Genomic DNA, 19,147 nt, shown 5'->3' on the forward strand with positions numbered 1-19,147 from the left:
GGCCCCCCGAGCCGCGTCCCGGCCGCAGCGGCAGCGCCGCTCCGGAGCCCTTCCTTCTCCCCGGCGTGGGTTCCCTCGGCGCCGTTCTCACTCACCTCGGCGAGGCTGGGTTCCCTTCCCCCACAGAGTCAAGCGCCGAGCTCCACGCGCTGGAAGATTCCTCGTGCCGGCCTCGACCGGACTTTTACATTGGAAACAGCAGATTCGCCACAAAGGCTGGTCTTCTTTTGTTTTTAAATTCGGAAAATTTCGTTACGGGCTGAGCGTCGAGGAGGTCGTTTTTCGGAATAAAAACGAACTTTTTATGAGTTTCTAATTTTTACTCAAGAAACACTGTTTCGTTGGGCAGTGGGAAGATCTCGAATAAGCAGTCTTGCGCGAGGAGCTGAGCCGGTTTAGGCGGCGTTCGGGAGTATGGTTTGCGTTCCCAGAGTTGTCCTAATCCCCCCGTTTAGGAAATTCACTTTCCTCACGAGAAACACAGGGGGCTTGGAGCCTCCGACTACGCCGCTGGGGGCTTCCCATGACCCCAATTCAGCCTCTAGAAATATGTTGAAATCCTCAGGGTACTTGAAGCAAACTGCGAGATGCCTGCCGCCAGAGCCGCAGTCTGGAAGCCGGGAGAGAGGAGGGCGCGTGTGACTCCGGGAACGCCTGGAGAACCGGCAGATCCCATTCCGTTCCGGCCTTGCCCGCAGATTGGCTAGGTTAGGGTTGGATTCTGTTGCCCGGCAATCCAGGGATACTATTCTATTTTTTTCAAGCGGTGGGGGAAGGTTTCCTGAAGGATTTTCCAACTCCCTGTACTCTAATTCCTTCCCGGGTGGAATTTCTGAGCAGTCTAACATTGCGAGGATCATGTTATCTCATTATAGGAAAGTAACTGGCGGAAAATGAGGAGTAACATATTTGGGTGCTGAAGCTCTTGCACATCTCTGCACATTTTTTTTCTCATAAATGCACTTTTTTCCACAAAGAAACTTTCTGATGACCCCTAGTAGTTTTTATTGGATTTCAAAAATTTCTGCATCAGCATGAATTTCATTTAATGCCATTCTCCATGGCGGGAAGAACCCCCTGAGTTTCTTAGGTTAGCTGAGGGGGCAGGGTTAGGGTGAGGGGAGGTGACACCTGTGAGTCCCCATTGGCCTGCAGCGTTTGGCCCAGGCCAAGGCCAGGAGCCTGAGAGGCCTTCGGTCTCCCGGTGCTGTGAACCACTGCTGCTGCCCTCCAGGAGCTACAGTGACAGGGAGCTGGAGCAGAGATTGAAGCCAGCCTTGGCTGCTAGGCCCAGTGTAGTCCCTCTGGTCTGTAAATCACAGGCAAAGAAGGCATGGCGCTATTTACTTACAGTTCGTTAGAAACAGAACGTGGGCCCTGCGGCGTGGCCTAGTGGCTAGGGTCCTCGCCTTGAACGCTCCGGGATCCCATGTGGGCGCCGGTTCTAATCCCGGCAGCTCCACTTCCCATCCAGCTCCCTGCTTGTGGCCTGGGAAAGCAGTTGAGGACGGCCCAAAGCTTTGGGACCCTGCACTCATGTGGGAGACCCAGAAGAGGTTCCAGGTTCCCGGCTTCGGATCGGCGCAGCACCGGCCATTGCGGCTCACTTGGGGAGTGAATCATCGCACGGGAGATCGTTCTCTCCACTGTCTCACCCTCCGAATGCCCGCACTAGCCTGGGCTAGCCTAGATGGAAGCCAAGAGCCTGGAACTCCGTCCACATCGCCACTTGGGTAACAGGGGACACAAGTACTTGACCTTCACTTGCTGGCTCCCACATGAGCAAGGGGCTGGGTTGGAATCCAGGATCTCTGTTGGGGATAACATAGGTCCAAGGGGTGCTTATGCAGCTGTACCACACACCCACACCGCCTGGAGGTGTTGGGAGGGCCATCTGAAGGCAGAGCTAACCACCGCCAGCTCTACGTAGTTAATCGTTCACAAAGCAACATTTGGTTTTTATTTTTTGTTTGCTTTTAATTTTTTTAAAGATTTATTTATTTTTTATTGCAAAGTCAGATATACAGAGAGGAGGAGAGACAGAGAGGAAGATCTTCCATCCGATGATTCATTCCCCAAGTGAGCGCAACGGTCAGTGCTGTGCCAGTCCGAAGCCAGGAACCAGGAACCTCCTCCAGGTCTCCCACGCGGGGACAGGGTCCCAAAGCATTGGGCCGTTCTCGACTGCTTTCCCAAGCCACAAGCAGGGAGCTGGATGGGAAGTGGAGCTGTCGGGATTAGAACCGGCGCCCATATGGGATCCCCGGGGCATTCAAGGCGAGGACTTTAGCCGCTAGGCCACGCCGCAGGGCCCACAAAGCAACATTTGACCAACCAAGTACAGGACAGCAAGGTCAGATCACTGCTGCAGAAGTCTCAGAGGACTAGAAGGGCAGGGCAGCGATTGCGTGCCACCAGCGAGGGAGGATGTCCCAGCTTCCCAGTGCTGGAGAGAGCCCTGGTGGATTTCGAAGGGAGGGCACCAAAATCACTTCACTATGATCACATTTAAGGCTTCTTCCACCCCATCCCACCCTGAAAAGATTAGGAAAGTTTGGGGAAAAAAAGTTCCTATGTTAAGCACAGGTTCAAAACAAATGCCTCAGACAACCACCCTTCCCACAAGCGGATCCTGCTCTATGACTGTTGAACTGCCAGGGGTGAAATCATTAACCAGGGTTGATGGCTGTTGCCCCAGCCTGGCATGTCTAAAATGCTTGCTGTTTCCGTGTACCATTAAAGTGTGAGAGACCCGGAAGTACTGCAGAGAGTGGGTGACGGCCGTGTTCGCTGACCGGCTCAAGGACATGAGTGAAGCCACAGGAGTTACAGGACTCTCGCACTCACATGCTTCATGGACCGGGGGACTCCCCCGCCCCTCCAGCTTCTGGTCAGCACACATTTGCCTACTTACAGACAACAGACCCCAATGATTGGCAGTTCCATTTTATAAAAAAGCGAACCCACTCAATTTCATTTTCAAATTCACTTTGTCCACTCTTTAGCACTTGCCAGTCATTCTTTGGTTTATAGCCAAAGGCAGGGTGGGAGAATCCAGTTCACATGACCCCAGCCTGTCCTAACTCTTGAGGCAAGAGTGCACTTGAGGTTATTTTTTAAACTTGGTATAATGGTGGACTGTTGGGGCTTTTTCAAAAGCTGTGTTGCGAACATATGAGGGTAGCTCAAAAAGCTAGTAGAAAACAGAATTAAGAGTTTAGTGCAGGGCCCAGTGTGATGGCCTAGCAGCTAAAGTCCTCACCTTGAATGTGCCAGGATCCCATATCGGCGCTGGTTGTAATCCTGGCAGCCCCACTTCCCATCCAGCTCCCTGCTTGTGGCCTGGGAAAGCAGTTGAGAACGGCACAAAGCCTTGGGACCCTGCACCTGCTTAGGAGACCCAGAAGAAGTTCCAGGTTCCCGGCTTCGGACTGGCACAGCACCGGCCATTGCAGTCACTTGGGGAGTGAATCATTGGACGGAAGATCTTCCTCACTGTCTCTGCTCCTCTCTGTATATCTGACTTTGCAGTAAAAATAAAATAAATCTTTTTTTAAGAGTTTAGTGCAAAGAATTTTTTGGATGATATTTGGGAAATGTGTATTGTGAAAATCATATGGGGCCTGGCATGATGGCTCAATAGCTAAATCCTCGCCTTACGTGTGCCAGAATTCCATATGAGCACTTATTTGTGTCCTGGCTGCTCCACTTTCCATCCAGCTCCCATGTGTCACTGATCCATCTTTTCTTAGTTTATTGCCAAATAAACATGAAGATGGGAAATGTTTAAGACTTTTTATTTTTGTAATAAAATTCACAAGTTACCATCCAATATTAATTGACTACAGACTAACTGCCAGACACAGTTCTAATGCTATAGAGAGGTTATGTGCAAGCCGTGCCATCCTAGTCCCTGTCCTCTAGTTGGGATAGCACAACTCGGGCCTGGGGGAGAGTGTGCTTGCCTGGCATTGCAGGACTTGCAGGTGGCTGAGCGAACATGTGAGCATCCACTCTCTGGAACACTGGGCTGCCACTCCTGGTATTCCTACTGGTGTGCACATCAGAATTACCTAGAGGCGGGCCTGGCGGCGTGGCCTAGCGACTAAAGTCCTCGCCTTGAACGCCCCGGGATCCCATGTGGGCGCCGGTTCTAATCCCGGCACAAGTGAATCATCGGACGGAAGATCTTCCTCTCTGTCTCTCCTCTCTGTATATCTCACTTTGTAATAAAATGAATAAATCTTTAAAAAAAAAAAAAAGAATTACCTAGAGGCTTCTAACCTAAGGCTTGCTGAGGCCACCTGGGGGGGTCTCCTGATTCAGAGGGTAGAGAATTTACATTTCTAAAAGGTTCCCAGTTGACAGTCATTCTAGTCCCAGGACCACACATAAGGAGCTCTGCTGAGACTCTTGGTTTCAGAATTTGCAGCAGAGCAAGAAGAGTCGTGGTTAGCTCTCCTGAGATGGGGAAGGGGGTGGGATTGTAATATTTCAGCGAGAGAAGCTGTCACCTGCAGTGAGCCCTGGCATCCCACATGAGCTCAGGTTCAAGTCCTGGTGCTTCACTTCTGATCCAGCTCCCTGCTTGTGGCCTGGAAAAGCAGCAGAGCATGGCCTGATCCCTGTACCCACGTGGGAGTCCTGGATGAAGCTCCTGGCTCCTGGTTTTGTTGGCCCAGCTCCAGCTATTGAAAACTGTTAGAAACTGAACCAATAGAAGGAAGATCTCTCTTTTTCTCCCTCTGTGACTTTTCCAAATAAATAAGTAAAACTTTAAAGAAGCATTCTGTGCAGGATCCAAGAGTCAGCTTTGCCAACATTCTGTAGCAATGCTTGTTGGCACGTGGAGGAAAGGAGCTGGGAGGGGTTAGGGAACAGGATTATGCTCAGGAAGCGGCAGGTCCTCAGTCCCGAGGCTCTTGTCTCTAGCACATTCCTCCCCACGGCCTGTCTGTGCTCCAAATTCAGAACATATTAGATGTTCAACAAATTCACTAATATATGAACAAAAAACTCTGGTTTTCAGATGGAAAACAGCTACTCACCGGAAAGGCACTTCATCTTTTTTTTTTTTAAAAGATTTATTCATTTTATTACAGCCAGATATACACAGAGGAGGAGAGACAGAGAGGAAGATCTTCCGTCCGATGATTCACTCCCCAAGTGAGCCGCAACGGGCCGGTGCGCGCCAATCCGATGCCGGGAACCAGGAACCTCTTCCAGGTTTCCCACGCGGGTGCAGGGTCCCAATGCATTGGGCCGTCCTCGACTGCCTTCCCAGGCCACAAGCAGGGAGCTGGATGGGAAGTGGAGCTGCCGGGATTAGAACCGGCGCCCATATGGGATCCTGGGGCTTTCAAGGCGAGGACTTTAGCCGCTAGGCCACGCTGCCGGGCCCAACTTTATCTTCTTTTTAAAGATTTATTTCTTTTTATTAGAAAGGCAGATTTACAGAGAGAAGGGGAGACAGAGAAGGGAAGATTTTCCACGCACTGGTTCACTCCCCAAATGGCTATAACTGCCGGAGCTGAGCCAATCTGAAGGCAGGAGCTTTTTCCAGGTCTCCCACATGGATGCGAGTCATCTTTCACTGCTTTCCCAGGTCACAAGCAGGGAGCCGGATGGGAAGTGGAACAGTCAGGATTACATATGGGATCCTGGCATGTACAGGATGAGGACTCTAGCCATTAGGCTACCGCACCGGCTCTACCCACTTCGTTTTTTTAAGATTTATTTTTTAATTTTTATTGGAAGTTTAGATATACAGAGAGGAGGAGAGATGGAAAGGAACATCTTCCGCTGATTCACTCCCCAAGTAGCCGTGATAACCAGAGGTGAACCGATCCGAAGCCAGGAGCCAGGAGCTTCTTTCTGGGTCTCCCACGCAGGTGCCGAGTCCCAAGGTTTTGGGCTATCTTCAACTGCTTCCCCAGGCCACAAGCAGGGAGAAGGACGAGAAGTGGGGCAGCCAGGATTAGAACTGGCGCTTATATGGGATCCCGGAGCGTGCAAGTCAAGGACTTTAGCTGCTAGGATACCACACTGGGCCCAACTCTGTCCATATTTTAAAATGAGTTTATCTACAATGTTGTTCGGAGGTATAGGAATTCTTTGTGTATCTTTATGACCATCCCTTATTGAATAAGGTTTACAAATACTGTCTCCCAGTCCATAGGTTGGTTGCCCACTCACCCTGTTGATGGCAGCATGGTTTAAAGTTTATTTGAAAGACAGAGTAAAGGAGAGAGAGAGAAAAAAAGAGAAAAGAGAGAATGGTTTATTCATTACCCACCCCCCCCCCCAAATATCTGCAACAGTCAAGGCGGAGCCAGGCTGAAATCAGCATTCAGGTGCCCTTCCCCACCCAGGTCACAATCGCTCCGAAGTTCTTGATTTCACATGTTTGATCTCACACACAACTTCGCAAGTTGCTGGTCGCAATGCCTCCACGTGGGCAGCAGTGCGGAGACCCGGTAACTCGCCAAGGATGCCACCTGGATCAAAGGGCTGGAATGAGGGGTCGCCGAGGCACCTAGGCTAACCAGAAGGTCTGCGCGCATTCGGGCGCTCGGAGTCCTGGGGCCCACAGGCCTTGGAGCTTCCTGCTACAGGCTGGTGGTCAGGCGCGCTGCCCGCATCCGCCACTCTGTTTCACTGTCAACAAACAGCCCCCCAACTAGAAACCCGGATCTGCTGTCACGCGCAAGGCAAGATTCTACTGCTGCAAAGCCCGAGCGCGGAAGGGAAAAAATCCCGCCCTTCGGCAAGGTCGCGGTGGAAACTCCGCCCGCGTCCCCGTGGAAACGCGGCTTCTCAGCCATGGCCCCCGGGGGCGGGACTCTGCGCGACTCCGCCTCCCTGGCTGGCTGGGCCTGGGTGTTGGGGGGTCGAAAAAGGGGTCTCGGGGGAAGAGTGGTGAGCGGCCGCCGAGGCCCTGCGCCCAGCTCTCTGTCAGCCCCGGTCCCGCGTGCTGCGTGCTGGGGGACGCCGTGCGCCCCGGCGTCCGACCCAGGGGCAGCCTCCGGCGGACCCACGCCCCGGGCCGCGCCGATTGGGCGGGCAGGTTCTCCGCCCCTCGGAAAGTTTTGGGTGCCGGGAGGAAGTTGAACCTTGAGAGGCTCGGGAGAGGGTAGCTCCGGAGGTCCAGGGGGTCTGAGCGGGCGGCCATGGAGGAGCCCCCAGTGCGTGGCACGGAGGAGGAGGAAGAGGAAGAAGACGATGGTGATGAGGGCGACGAGGGCGACGATGCGGGGCCCGAAGGGGCGCTAGCCAAGAGTCCCTCGCAACTGACCGCCGAGGACGTGTACGACATCTCCTACGTGGTGGGCCGCGAGCTGATGGCCCTGGGCAGCGACCCCCGCGTGACGCAGCTGCAGTTCAGAATCGTTCGCGTCCTCGAGTTGCTGGAGGCGCTGGTGAGCGAGGGCAATCTGACTGCCGAGGCACTGCGCATGGAGAGGGACAGCCTCCGGGCCGAGGTGGCTGGGCTACGCCGCCAGCTCCCGCCAGCTAGCGCGGAGGTGAGTGGGCCAGGGTGTCAGGGGCTGCGGGGGGGGCGGGAGCAGGCCAGAGGCTCTTCCTCCTCAAAGGGATCCCTGGTGATGTCCATTCCTCTCCACGGAGTGCTTTCCAGGCGCCGTGCTGCTCTACCCAGCGCATACCACCCTGCGACCCCAGCCCCTCTCAGAGGTCCTGCGCCTCAGCCGGCGCTTCACCCGGAGCCCCGCGCCAGCTTCTGCAGCTGCTGACAAATGCTCCCAGAGGTTCAGGTGCCTGGCACTTGAGCCCCTTGGAGCCACAAAAGTCCTCATGCCTGTGTGTGCTGAGATTGCTCCGAGCTGAAGCAATAGGATACAATAATATCGGTCTTCCCAGTCAGACGAGTGCGATTGTTTCTGTGGGTGTGATCCAGCCAGTGGAATGCTACGCAGCAAGGTAAAAGCAGGGACTCTAAGGAGTGCGTGTCTGACGTCCATTCCTTGCCGCCAGGAATGGTGCAGTTTCTCCCTGCTCCTGAATCCGCCTAGGAGATCCTGCGGTCTGTTTCTGCGTCTGCCTTGGGTCTTTTCCAACTCTGGCTGTTGTAGGGGTTTCATAAGTGAGCCAGAGGGCCATGTACTTTCTTTCTCTTTCCATTTCAAAACAGGCAAAACACTCTTTCAATATAGGAGGCAGAGTGGGGAAGGGTCCAGGGTCCATGGCTGGAGCTGAGTGAGCTTTTACAGGTGCCTAAACTATGTGTGGAGTCATCAAGCTGGGGCTGGTGTTACCACACAGTGGGGTGATGCAGCGACGCTGGTTGGCGTTCTGGCTGCTCCACTGCCGATGCAGCTCCTTGCTAATGGCCTTGAAGGCAGCAGAGAACGGCCCAAATCCTTAGGCCCCCGCACCCACGTGGGAGACCGAGATAGGGCTCCTGGCTCCTGGCTTCAGCCTGGTTCCACCCCGGCTAGTGTAGCCATTTGGAGGAGTGAACCAACACTTGCAAGATGTCTTTTCTTCCCCTCTCTCCCTTGTCTCTATAATTTTACCTTTGAAATAAATATCTTAAGTAACAAAAATCTTTGAAAATTCATTACGGTAGACTCAAGATTGGTACTTTTTGCTGAAATCATTTTTATCTCAGTTTTACAAAATTTATTTTACAATTTTCCAGTATTCATGAAACAAAAACTTACAATAAATAATTTACCCTAACTTGCTCTTGCCATATTGATACACAGGTAGTTTGTTTAGATTTATTTATTTGAAAGAGTTGCAAAGAGAAGGGAGAGAGAGAGATACATCTTCCATCTGCAGGTTCACTCCACAGATGTCCCCAACAACCAGGGTGGTGCCCAAGCACCTGGGCCATTCTCTGCTGCTTTCCCAGGTGCATAAGTGGGCAGCTGGATCAGAAGTAGAGCAGCTGGGTCCAGAACTGGCACCCCAGTGGGATGCCAGCCTGGCAGGTGTTGGATTACCCCCGCTGTGCCAAAGGCCACTCCTCCCTCCTTTTTTTTTTTTTTTTCTGACTTTTAAATGTCTCATTGCAACTCGCTGCGTTAATTTCACTAGCTATCCGGGTAAAAAGACTCAACAGTGAATGTGCAGTGCAGTGTTAACCTGCATGCCATCAGTGCACGTGTTGTACTTCCGGCACTGTTCATGTGTGAATGCAACCCCGGGAGGATTGGATGCCGGCTTTGTTGCCATGCTGTCATTTGACGAGTGAGCCATGTGTGCCTGGCTTGGGATATCCAGGCACAGGAGGCCGTGATCTCAGAGCTCATGTTGCACGGGAGAGGCTGGCCCAGGGGGAGACGTCGGAGACGTGTGTGAGCAGCCTCTGGGAGTGTCACGGGAGCCTCACACCTGCCTGGTAGCTTCCCTGGTGGTTGTGTCTCGTTGGCCTCTGTGTTGCGCTGACCCTGGTACTTGTGGGTGGGGCTTCTGCTTGAGCAGCTCCAGAGTCATTGCTGGAGGTGGCCTGTCTGAGATGTGACAGCTACTGTGGGCGCCAGGAAGGTAGAGGGAGCCCTTTGCGGTCCCAGAACGATGTGGTCAGCTCAGGGCTGATCATTTCCTGTGTGGGGCAGCACAAGGCTGATCACTTCCTGTGTGGGGCAGCTGATAAAGTGGCACATTTTCCTCCCCAAACGCTCCGTCCCTCACATGACAGGACGTCCCCTCTTTGGGTCACGCTCTGGTCACATCCTGATCTCCTGGGAGAACGGCTCTAGCCTTGTCGCTGCTTTTCCACCCAGCAAGCCCTTCCTGGGGGCAGCATCTCGGCTCGCAGGGCGCTGGGGAGCGGGGAGGTGAGGACGTTGCTGGACCCGTGGCCTCTTTCGGTGCAGATGACTCTGGGACCTGACAAGATGGTGGTCGACCTGACGGACCCCGACCGGCCGCGCTTCACTCTGCAGGAGCTGCGAGACGTGCTGCAAGAGCGTAACCAGCTCAAGTCGCAACTGCTGTTGCTGCAGGAGGAGCTGCAGTGCTACAAGAGGTAGGCCCTGCCCTGCCTGGCACACCCACCCGGAGGCCCTGCCCAGCCGCTCAAGCTCCCTCAGCCAACTCCTTAAAAAAAAAAAAAATTGGGGCCTGGTGTGATGTTTCAGTGGCTAAATCCTTGCGCTGTGTGCCGGGGACTTGTGTGGGTGACAGTTCGTATCCCAGCTATTCCGTTTCCTGACCAGCTCCCTGCTTGTGGCCTAGACGGGTGGTAGCAGGTGGTCGGGGCTTTGGGACGCCTGTACCCACATGGGAAGCCCGCAGTGTGGGGAGAACTGCTGGCTTTGGACTGACTCAGCTGTGGCCATCGCAGCTGCCTGCGGGGCGGGCCGGAAGATGGAGGATCTTTCTCTCTCTATCTCCTTTTCTCTGTGGATCTGCCTTTCCAAAAGAAATAAATGAATCTTTTTAAGAATGATTTAAGTATATGAAAGGCAGAGGGTGGGTGGACAGACAGGTGACCGGTTGGCTGCATGCCTGCTGCCTGTCTCATGCTGGTGCGGTACCAGTGGGATGTGACCACAGGCGGTCTGACATCGCAAGTTTTCATTTCAGCAAGTTTGTCTCATTTGGGGCCTGAAACCTTGTAATAAAGGAAGGCCCTTCAACAGCCCAGTCGTTAAGCCCAAGGGGTACTTGGGAGCTTCCTGTAGGCCAAGTTCCAACAGCAGGAGCGTTTTGTCCCCCTCTGCTCAGGTGGGAAGCCTGTTAGCATGTCAGAGCGAGCTTCCTCAGTTCTGTGTGTTGATGGGTTTGTTCTCGTCTACTTGAATGGTGGAGTAACAGACAAGGAAGAGAGAAAGAGAGGTCTTCCAGCTGCCAGCTCACTCCTCAAATGCCTGCAAGAGCTAGGGCTATGTCGGGTTGAAGCCAGGAGCCTGGAGCACCATCCTGGTCTCCCACCTGAGTGCCAGGGGCCTAGCCACTTGAACCATCGTCTGCTGCCTGCCAGCACGGGTCAGCAGGGTGCTGCACAGAACACAGAGCAACCAGGACTGGGACTGGGCACTCCGATGTCCCAGCCTGCTCATGCTGTTCCATAAGCAGTTGAGCAGTTCAGACAGGAGATTAAGCTGCTACCAGGAGCTAACTTTCTGAGGTCGGGGGAGTGTCCTCTCCTGGGCCCCTGGCCGCAGAGGTGGGGCCGGCTGTTCTGACCCGGGAGAGCCGCTGATTGGTTCTCAGCAACTGCAGTGGTGTGGAGGTCCACACTCAGCTGTGATGATGTGCGGCGCTGGGGGCAGCATCCTGACCTGTCCCTGCTCCTGAATCTCCCTGGCCCCCACGGACACAGGGGTGGCACGCAGGTGAGGCTTGCAGCCACAGAAGGGGGCCCCTTCCCTGACAGCCCCAGCTGTGCCCAGCCCCCATTCAGTCCACTAACCGCACACAGCCAGTGAAAGCCCTGGGCAGACCACAGAGCCAGCCCTGCCCACCAAGCCCGTGTACATAAGGAAATTTGTATTTTTCACTTTTTTTGAAACAGCTCACAAAAGATTTTGAGACTCTGTTTCAGATTGATTTATTTTATTTACAAGTCAGATATCCAAAGAGGAGAGAGATGGGAAATCTCCAGATGGCCACAGTGGCCAGAGGGAGCCAGGTCGAAGCCAGGAACTTCATCCGGGTCTTCCACGTGGGTTCAGGGGCCCAACACTTGGCTCATCTTCTGCTGCTTTTCTGAGCACATTTGCAGGGAGCTGGAGGGGAAGTGGAGCTGCCGGGACACCATTCAGCCCCTGTATGGGATGCTGGTGTTGTAGACAAGAGTTTTACGCACTGTGCCACAGCACCTACCAAGACTCTGAAACTTTTTCACTCCTTATCTACTGTCACAGTCCCTGAATACCACAATGGCCAGGCTGGGCCAGGCTGAACCAGGGCCCTTGAATTTGATGTGAGTTTTCCACATGGGTGGCAGAGATCTGAGTCCTCGGGTGTCATTGCTGCCTCCCTGCAGGCAGGAGCAGGAAGCTGGCACAGGCCTGCAGCTGGATACTGAACTCAGGATGTAAAGTTTATGAGTGTCGCAGCCACCAGGTCGCACACCCACCCCCCAAAGGGAGTTTTAGATGACGCACGACCCTTCAGTGAAGCTGGGGCCCTAGGGTGGACCCTGCCCCCCACGCTCACACTGAGATCCCGGGGTCCGGGACCGTCACGGGGAGTCAGGGCATCACGTGCCGGATGAAGGATGTCTGGGCCCTGGCCGCTTGAGCTGTCTGCCAGGGTGCACATGGCTGGAAACCGGAGTCAGGAGTGGAGCTGAGACTTCAACTCAGGTCTCCCCATGAGATCTGGGCTCTCCACAAGCATTTTTTTTGTTTGTTTTGTTTAGTTTTTTTGTTTTTAATTTATCTGATATTTTTGGAAATCAGAGAGGGATTTTTTCCACCCAGCAGTTCCCTGTCCAGATAGTCTGTACTGATCTAGGCTGAACTCGGGAGCTTCTTCTGGGTGAGAAAACCAAGGCTGAGGTTGGAGAGTTTATGATCATGTTGCTAGGATGCATGTTGGAGATGCATGTTGGACCCGCCCAGCAAACATGCAGAACAAGAGGCCAGAGGCCTCTGTACAGCAGGGCTGGAGAGGAGGGTCAGGCTTGCCAATGTGATCAAGGCTACAGCCCTTTACTTCCAAAGGGGACCAGGCAGCTTGGGACCAAACATCTCCGTTTTGCATTCCCACCCCTCTCCCCAGTGGCCTGATTCCACCCAGAGAAAGCCCCGGACGAAGAGGAGGGGATGCCATGGCTCCTGGCGCCGGCAGCCGCAAGGAGAAGACCATCATAAGGAAGCTGTGAGTCGCCTTGCTTGCCTCCGAGGCCACTCGGTAGTCGAGGGGGTGCTCCCAGGGGGCGGGGAGGCCCTCCTGTTTGTTGGAGGTAGGGTTCCTACAGCTGGCCCCAAAACAGCACTATTGTGTGTAAGAATGACACTTGCTGGGCTGTAATCTGAGCACTGGACCCACATAGCTACAGGTTTCTGCTCCCTCCGTGGCTGTGAGCCATGGTCAGCCCCAGCCTGAAAGTGTGAATTAACAGATGTGAGAAATAATGTGGTTCTAAGCCTTAATCATGCAAGGTTCCAAAGAACGTGATGGAGTCCTGTGTGCTGGGTATCCACGCTGTATATGCTGCCCTCCTGGGAGTGACTTGGAGCTTCTCAGTTGTCAGATAGATAGTGGTACCTTCATGGTGCTGTCATTGAAGTTACCCTTGTCCTACTTGGTGGCTGCCTGAAAGTGCCCAAATCCAGGTATTCACAAGCAGCCAAGACTACCTCCTGCAAGTGAAAAAGTAAACATTTTCCCCAGGTGTGATGCACAGGCAAACCTCCCGAATTTGTAGGCAGGAACTATTACTTTGCCCATTTTATGAAAGGGTAGTTTGCCCAAGGTTGTATGGGTAGTAAACACTAAAACTGGGATTCAAACCTGAAGAAGTCTGGCTTACACATTCAACTTCCCTTTGATGTAATAACAATAACCAAAAAATAAGTAACAGTAATGATTGGAGATAGGGGATGATTCCTCACCTCTCTTCCTCTGGGCCACCGAAGGATCTGCCTTACTCCCAGGAAAGCATGTGTGGAGGACAGGGGCCTGGGCTTTCGAGCATTCCCCCTCCAGGGACTGACTGAGGCCTTTGTTCCCAGGGGCAGGCCTGGGAAAGGGAGGACACCAGCACCCCAGTAGCCATCTTCATCCCTGTCCCTGGCCCAGAGAGTGCCCAAGCGTGTCTCCCTCCTCCGCAGCATCAGCATCTTCCCCAGCGGCCAGCCACAGGCGGGCAGTCAGATGTTGGCTTCCATCCGATGGACTGGCACAGGACTAGGGAAAGACATGAATTTTCAGACCTTCTGAATCACCTGAGGGGGCTCTGGCACAAGGCCCACAACCCGTATCCACAGCTCCCAGGACTGTGGGAGGCAGCAGGCAGTGGCTCAGGGATGTGGGTCCCTGCCAGCCTTGTGGGAGACCCACATGGAGTTCTAGCTCTGGCCTAGCTCAGCTCTAGCTGACAGAGGCGTTTGGGGAGTGAATCAACAGATGTCAGATCTGTCTCTACCTTTCCAGTAAAGCGAAAAGTAATAAACATTTTTTCAAAAGGAATCATTATAGTTCCCACTGAAAGAGTACTGACTCATTTTACAATGGGTACACTGAATCAGAGAGGGCTGAAAACTTGCAAGGACAACATCACTGGCCAGTGGTGGACACTGGGACACGAAGCCTCATCTCTGGCTCTCATGTCAGGCTCCTTGGAGTCGAGCGCATCTCCTGCTGCCCCTGCTGATGGCTGGGAGGTGGACCCCTTAGCTCAGGATCTCCTCGCTCACTGGAAGAAATCAGAACTAAGGGTGGATGCAGCCAGCCTCAGGCCCTTCCCGATTGGCCTGTCGCTCCTGAGTGACGCCATGTGTGCCAGGCCTGGGCCGCCCAGCATGGCTTTCCTTAGAATACTTCCCTCCTGGACAGGCTGTTGTTTTTGTTTTATTTGTTTTTTGAAAAGTGGAGTCAAGAGACAGGCAGAGAAACATTTTGCATTTGCTGGTTCACTCCCCTGAATTTGTCTGCAACAGCTGTGGCGAGGCCAGGTGGAAGCCAGGAGCCTGGGACTCAGCTTGCATTGCCCACATAGCTAGTAGGGGCTGGCCACTGGCACCATCACCAGCTGGACCAGCCACTGGCACCATCACCAGCAGCCTTCCCAGGTGTATAATAGCAGGAAGCTGGAGTTGGAAGTGGGAGTCAAGATGTGAACAGAAGCACCTCAGTACGGGATGTGGGGGTCCCCTCCAGTGTTAGCCCTCCGTGAGACAGACCTCAGTACGGGATGTGGGGGTCCCCCCCAGTGTTAGCCCTCCGTGAGACAGACCTCAGTACGGGATGTGGGGGTCCCCCCAGTGTTAGCCCTCCGTGAGACAGACCTCAGTACGGGATGTGGGGGTCCCCCCCAGTGTTAGCCCTCCGTGAGACAGACCTCAGTACGGGATATGGGGGTCCCCCCCAGTGTTAGCCCTCCGTGAGACAGACCCATCCTCCAAACCACTGGTGTCTTTCCACCCCCTTCTAGGGGGAACTCTTTGGGATCATTTAGTTCGACTCTGAATGTGATGTGGCAAATGGAGAATGTTCTCTGCCTGAGGACAGGTGCATGACACATGCAAGGCCCATGTCCATAGTCAGATCAGCGTATTGGGTCAAGGAATGAATGGGTGACTGACTGGAGCAAAGAATCTTGGTCCTCATCCTTCTGGCAGCTTCAGAGCTGAGTGTGACATGACTCAGCCAGCTCTGTGCCATGGCAGCATCACTCTGGCTGCCTGTGCGAATGCTGGGCGAGCTCCACCACTCGTGGCAGCCTGGACTGGCAGATGGCAGTGCAGGAGAGCAGAAGTAGGGGGATTCGGAACACATTTGGGGTGTGACGACTCAGCTACAGCAGATGAAGCTTCCGGAGGAATGTCTGGGTGTGGGGCGAGAGGCAGAATGTCTGTAGGGGTGGTGCTGGCCCCCCCAATGTCCACGTCACAGTCCCATGCAGGACAAGTTGCTGGGATGCCCGCGGTAGGTTTCTCATGAGAAGCAGTGCTCAGGGCCCCCAATGGGTTTGAGCTCACCAGCCCTGCTCGTGTCTCCCTGGGTACTGGGTGGGGATAACCTTGCAAGTTTGAACCCAGTAACCAAGGCAAGCTGTTATGTGTCCCCTTCTGGGCACTGTGCCACCACTGTTGAGGAGCCAAGGCCAAGGTGGGTGTTCACGTCTCCGGGGGACACTGTTGTGTATTTCATCTGTTTCATCCCAGACCTCAAGGTCATCCAAACTCACTGCAAAGCTCCCTTTTGCAACTGGAAGGGCCGCCGGTGCCTCACATCTACCGCGTAGCTGCCTGTGTTTTGAAAGACAAAATGCAAAGGGGACGTCCTAGTGGTTGGAGTGTGCCTTGGGCCCGGAACCTGCCTCGTGACTCACAGGGCCTTGGTCTGCTCGGCAGGCAGCAGGCCTGCCAGTTGTACCTACTGCAGGACTATCACAGCCTTACAGTCAGGAGCAGACACCTGCCCCGTCTCACGTCCTGAACCAGCTCTGGCGATGTCAGCCTGCTTCCTCCAGGTGTTAACGGGGCTGTCCGTCTCTCTCCATATAGGTTCTCTTTCCGGTCAGGGAAGCAGATCTAGGTCAAGGCCACGACTCAGGCCTCAGAGCCAACACGTTGTGCCGTTCGCACAGCCCACTGCTGCCCTTCGGGGCAGTCTGCGGAGGAAGATGGGGATCTCCCAGACTCTCCCTGGCTGCCTGGCTGGATGTCGTCGAAGCTTCGGCCATGGCAGGTGAAGCAGCATCCGGGACTCCAGGAGGCGGAAGGAAAGCACAGCGGGGCCCCCTCTGCCCCCATCTTCCTGGCACAAGTGTGGCACGTGGGACAGCACACGAGCATTCCAGTGGGGCATCACTGATCCCAAGTGGACATTAGACTGAGCCTTCATGACTTCATGTGATTTTGTATTAAAATATAAATGACTTTTATACTTTCTATAGCTGTTTTGGCATGATTTTCTAGAATTTGGATAATGGGAGAGATACTTCTGTCTCTCTGCAAATCAGCCTTTCTGATAAAAACAAATATTTATATATATAAAAGGATATTTTATTTATTTGTACAGCAGTAAAGGAGGAGGATAGAGAGATGCTCCATGTGCTGGTCTACTCCCCAAATGGCTCGCAGCGGCCAGACCTGGGCCAGATGAGAGCTAGGACCCAGGAACTTCTGAAGAAGGGACCTCCACTGCTTTCCCAGGAGCTGTCAGAGCTGGATTTCAAGTGGAGCAGCTGGGACTTGAACCAGCAGCTATGTGGGGTGGCAGTGTGGCATGTGGGGTTTACTCGCCATACCATGACACCTGCGTCCCATCTCCCTTGTGAATACAGACAAGCGATCCTTCAGAGAAGGGAGAAAGAGAATGTCTCCCACCTGCAGTGGCCAAAGCAGGGCCATCCACTGGGCACTTTGATGGCGTTCCAGGTTCCTGGCTTCAGCCTGCCTGGTCCAGCCCTGGGACGCTCTGCCCTCTCAGCACTGTGGAAAAACAAGCATTCTCTGGCTGGACCCAGCCAGAGCCAGGAGCTAGGTGCTCGAGCTGGGTCTCGCACAGGGTGGCCCCATGCTCTGCCCATCTCACTTTTCTGGTGCATTAGCAGGGACCTAGGATGGAAGCAGTGCAGCTGGGACTCGAACCTTGGATGCTGGGATTGCAGGCCGTGCTTAGTCCCTGTACCACGATCTTGCCCTCCTTGGGAATGACGTTTGAAGTCCAGCCCGGGTACCAATCCCATTCAGGGACTGCCCTTGCTCCAGTTGCCCTGTCTATAGGGCACAGGACAATCGCATAACCTATCATAGTGTTCTGCCATCACCAAACCGTTGGTACACAGGCCTCATTCCAGACTCGGGGGGTGGGGGCCTCCCTGTGTCCACGCAATGCTTCTGTGTGGACAGGGCAAAAGGACCCTTTCTGGAAGCAACAGTTCCCTGGTGGCTGCAGGACCCCAAGAGGGGCCCACACAGGATCCTGGGGTGGGCTTTGGATCCAGCCCCAGCCCAGCTCCTCATTGCTGTCTCCTGTAAATGTGAGTGTGCAGGGTCCCTGCACCCTCATGCGACAGCCAAGACAAGCCCCGGCTCCCGGATTCGGCCTAGTCCAGCCCTGGCTCTTGCAGACATTTGAGGAATGAAGATCCTTCTCTGCCTTTCAAATAAATATTTTTGAAACTTTCTAGGGAGAAATGCCTGGGGAGTGACTCAGGGGAACCTGAGTGGGTGGGGCGTGGGTGTTCCCAGAGATAAGTCCTGGCAGTTTCTTCTATACACAGGCCTGGCGGAAGCCGCAGAGCAGATAACGGCTTCAGCGTCCCCAGGGTCCTGCCACTCCCACTGTGCACACACACACCCCCAGCAGCAGGGAACAGGCCAAGAAGCTGGGTTTTAAGCCAGTTTTCACTCAAAAGGTACACAAGTGAGTGCCACAGCCATGATCTTTCAAAATTGAGCAACTCAACGAGGACTCGGGAATATTGGTTCCCGGCACTTAGGAACAGGAAGTGCCTCCATTTTGATCTGTGTCGGGCTGAAGTCCAAAGGCCTTTTGTGTGGTGAGCCCACGAAGGCAAGAACAGAGTTCCAGCAGACCACACAGATACCCTCCCTAAACACACACATACCGCTGTAAGGATGCCTGGTGCCCAACTCTGGGTGTGTACAAGGCAGATGGGCAGGTGCCCATGTGGTGGACACCAGCAGAAAGGGGAGTGAAATGAGGGCACACGGCCAGCTACCACTCCAAGTCAATGCTAACCCCTACACCAAGGACCGTTTCAAGTACTCACAGAGTGGGACTGTGGGAGCTGTTAGCCCATGAGACAGGGATGGTGGGCAGCCTGAGGACCCTCCTGGCACCGGGCAGAAGTGGCTGATGCTGCCGCCACATTCACATAAGAATCAAGTCAGAGACAACAAAATGAGATTGATGGCCAGTGGCCCCCAGGCTGCTAAGTCCACAACATGACAACACCACGTGTCCACAAGCCCCCACCACGCAGATGAGGGGACACACACACACAGCCCTGCCTGCCACGTGGCCCTCCCATCACACCTGCTCGTGCCCACGCCCACGCCAGGACAGAAAGACACACAGATGGTCTTGCCTGGCAATAAATATTTTAATCTTTCTCATTTCATTTTCTATGATGACAAGTAAGATTCAAGTTTATTTCATTTTGTTTGTTTGCTTAAATACAAAGCTAAACCACAACAGGTACAAGCAGGATGCTTCCTCCCACACGGACAGGCGCCCGTCGGATCCTCCTCCAATTTGCTGCCGCTGGGCAGGCTGGTGGGGCAGGGGTTGGGGGGGAAGACTTCCTTAGGTAGCACCGCCGTGGTGAGCCTGGGGCGGAGGGGTTGAGGCACCGGGGACGCAGGCGGGCTCTCGACCCGTCTCCACGCTCACCTGGGACTGCCAGCATGTGCGGCAGCCCCTGACCTGAAGGGGGACAGTGAGAACCAGTGCCCGCTGGGGAGAGAGGGAAGCCTCCTCCTGCTATGACAGTCTGTCCTTGCTGCCTGACCCCTGGCTGGGGTGGGGC

General features: G+C 54.2%; 1 protein-coding gene across 1 annotated transcript; it reads left to right on the forward strand.

Annotated features, from left to right (window-relative positions):
• Positions 1-6,922: 6,922 nt before the first annotated feature.
• On the forward strand, positions 6,923-16,521 carry RILPL2 (Rab interacting lysosomal protein like 2). Its single transcript, XM_058656866.1, has 4 exons — positions 6,923-7,523; positions 9,843-9,994; positions 12,700-12,798; positions 16,152-16,521. The coding sequence occupies exons 1-4, from the start codon at positions 7,170-7,172 to the stop codon at positions 16,180-16,182; spliced, it is 636 nt and encodes a 211-aa protein (XP_058512849.1). The 5' UTR covers positions 6,923-7,169; the 3' UTR covers positions 16,183-16,521.
• Positions 16,522-19,147: the final 2,626 nt, after the last annotated feature.

Source organism: Ochotona princeps, chromosome 29, assembly GCF_030435755.1.
Source record: "Ochotona princeps isolate mOchPri1 chromosome 29, mOchPri1.hap1, whole genome shotgun sequence".
Lineage (NCBI taxonomy): Eukaryota > Metazoa > Chordata > Mammalia > Lagomorpha > Ochotonidae > Ochotona > Ochotona princeps.

Bases quoted from the DNA above. Each gene is read 5' to 3' on its own strand.
- RILPL2 (XM_058656866.1), top strand. From the start codon at position 7,170: ATGGAGGAGCCCCCAGTGCGTGGCACGGAGGAGGAGGAAGAGGAAGAA. The intron at 9,995-12,699 runs GTAGGCCCTGCC...CCCTCTCCCCAG, and splicing joins GAGCTGCAGTGCTACAAGAG to TGGCCTGATTCCACCCAGAG. The intron at 12,799-16,151 runs GTGAGTCGCCTT...CTCTCCATATAG, and splicing joins AAGACCATCATAAGGAAGCT to GTTCTCTTTCCGGTCAGGGA.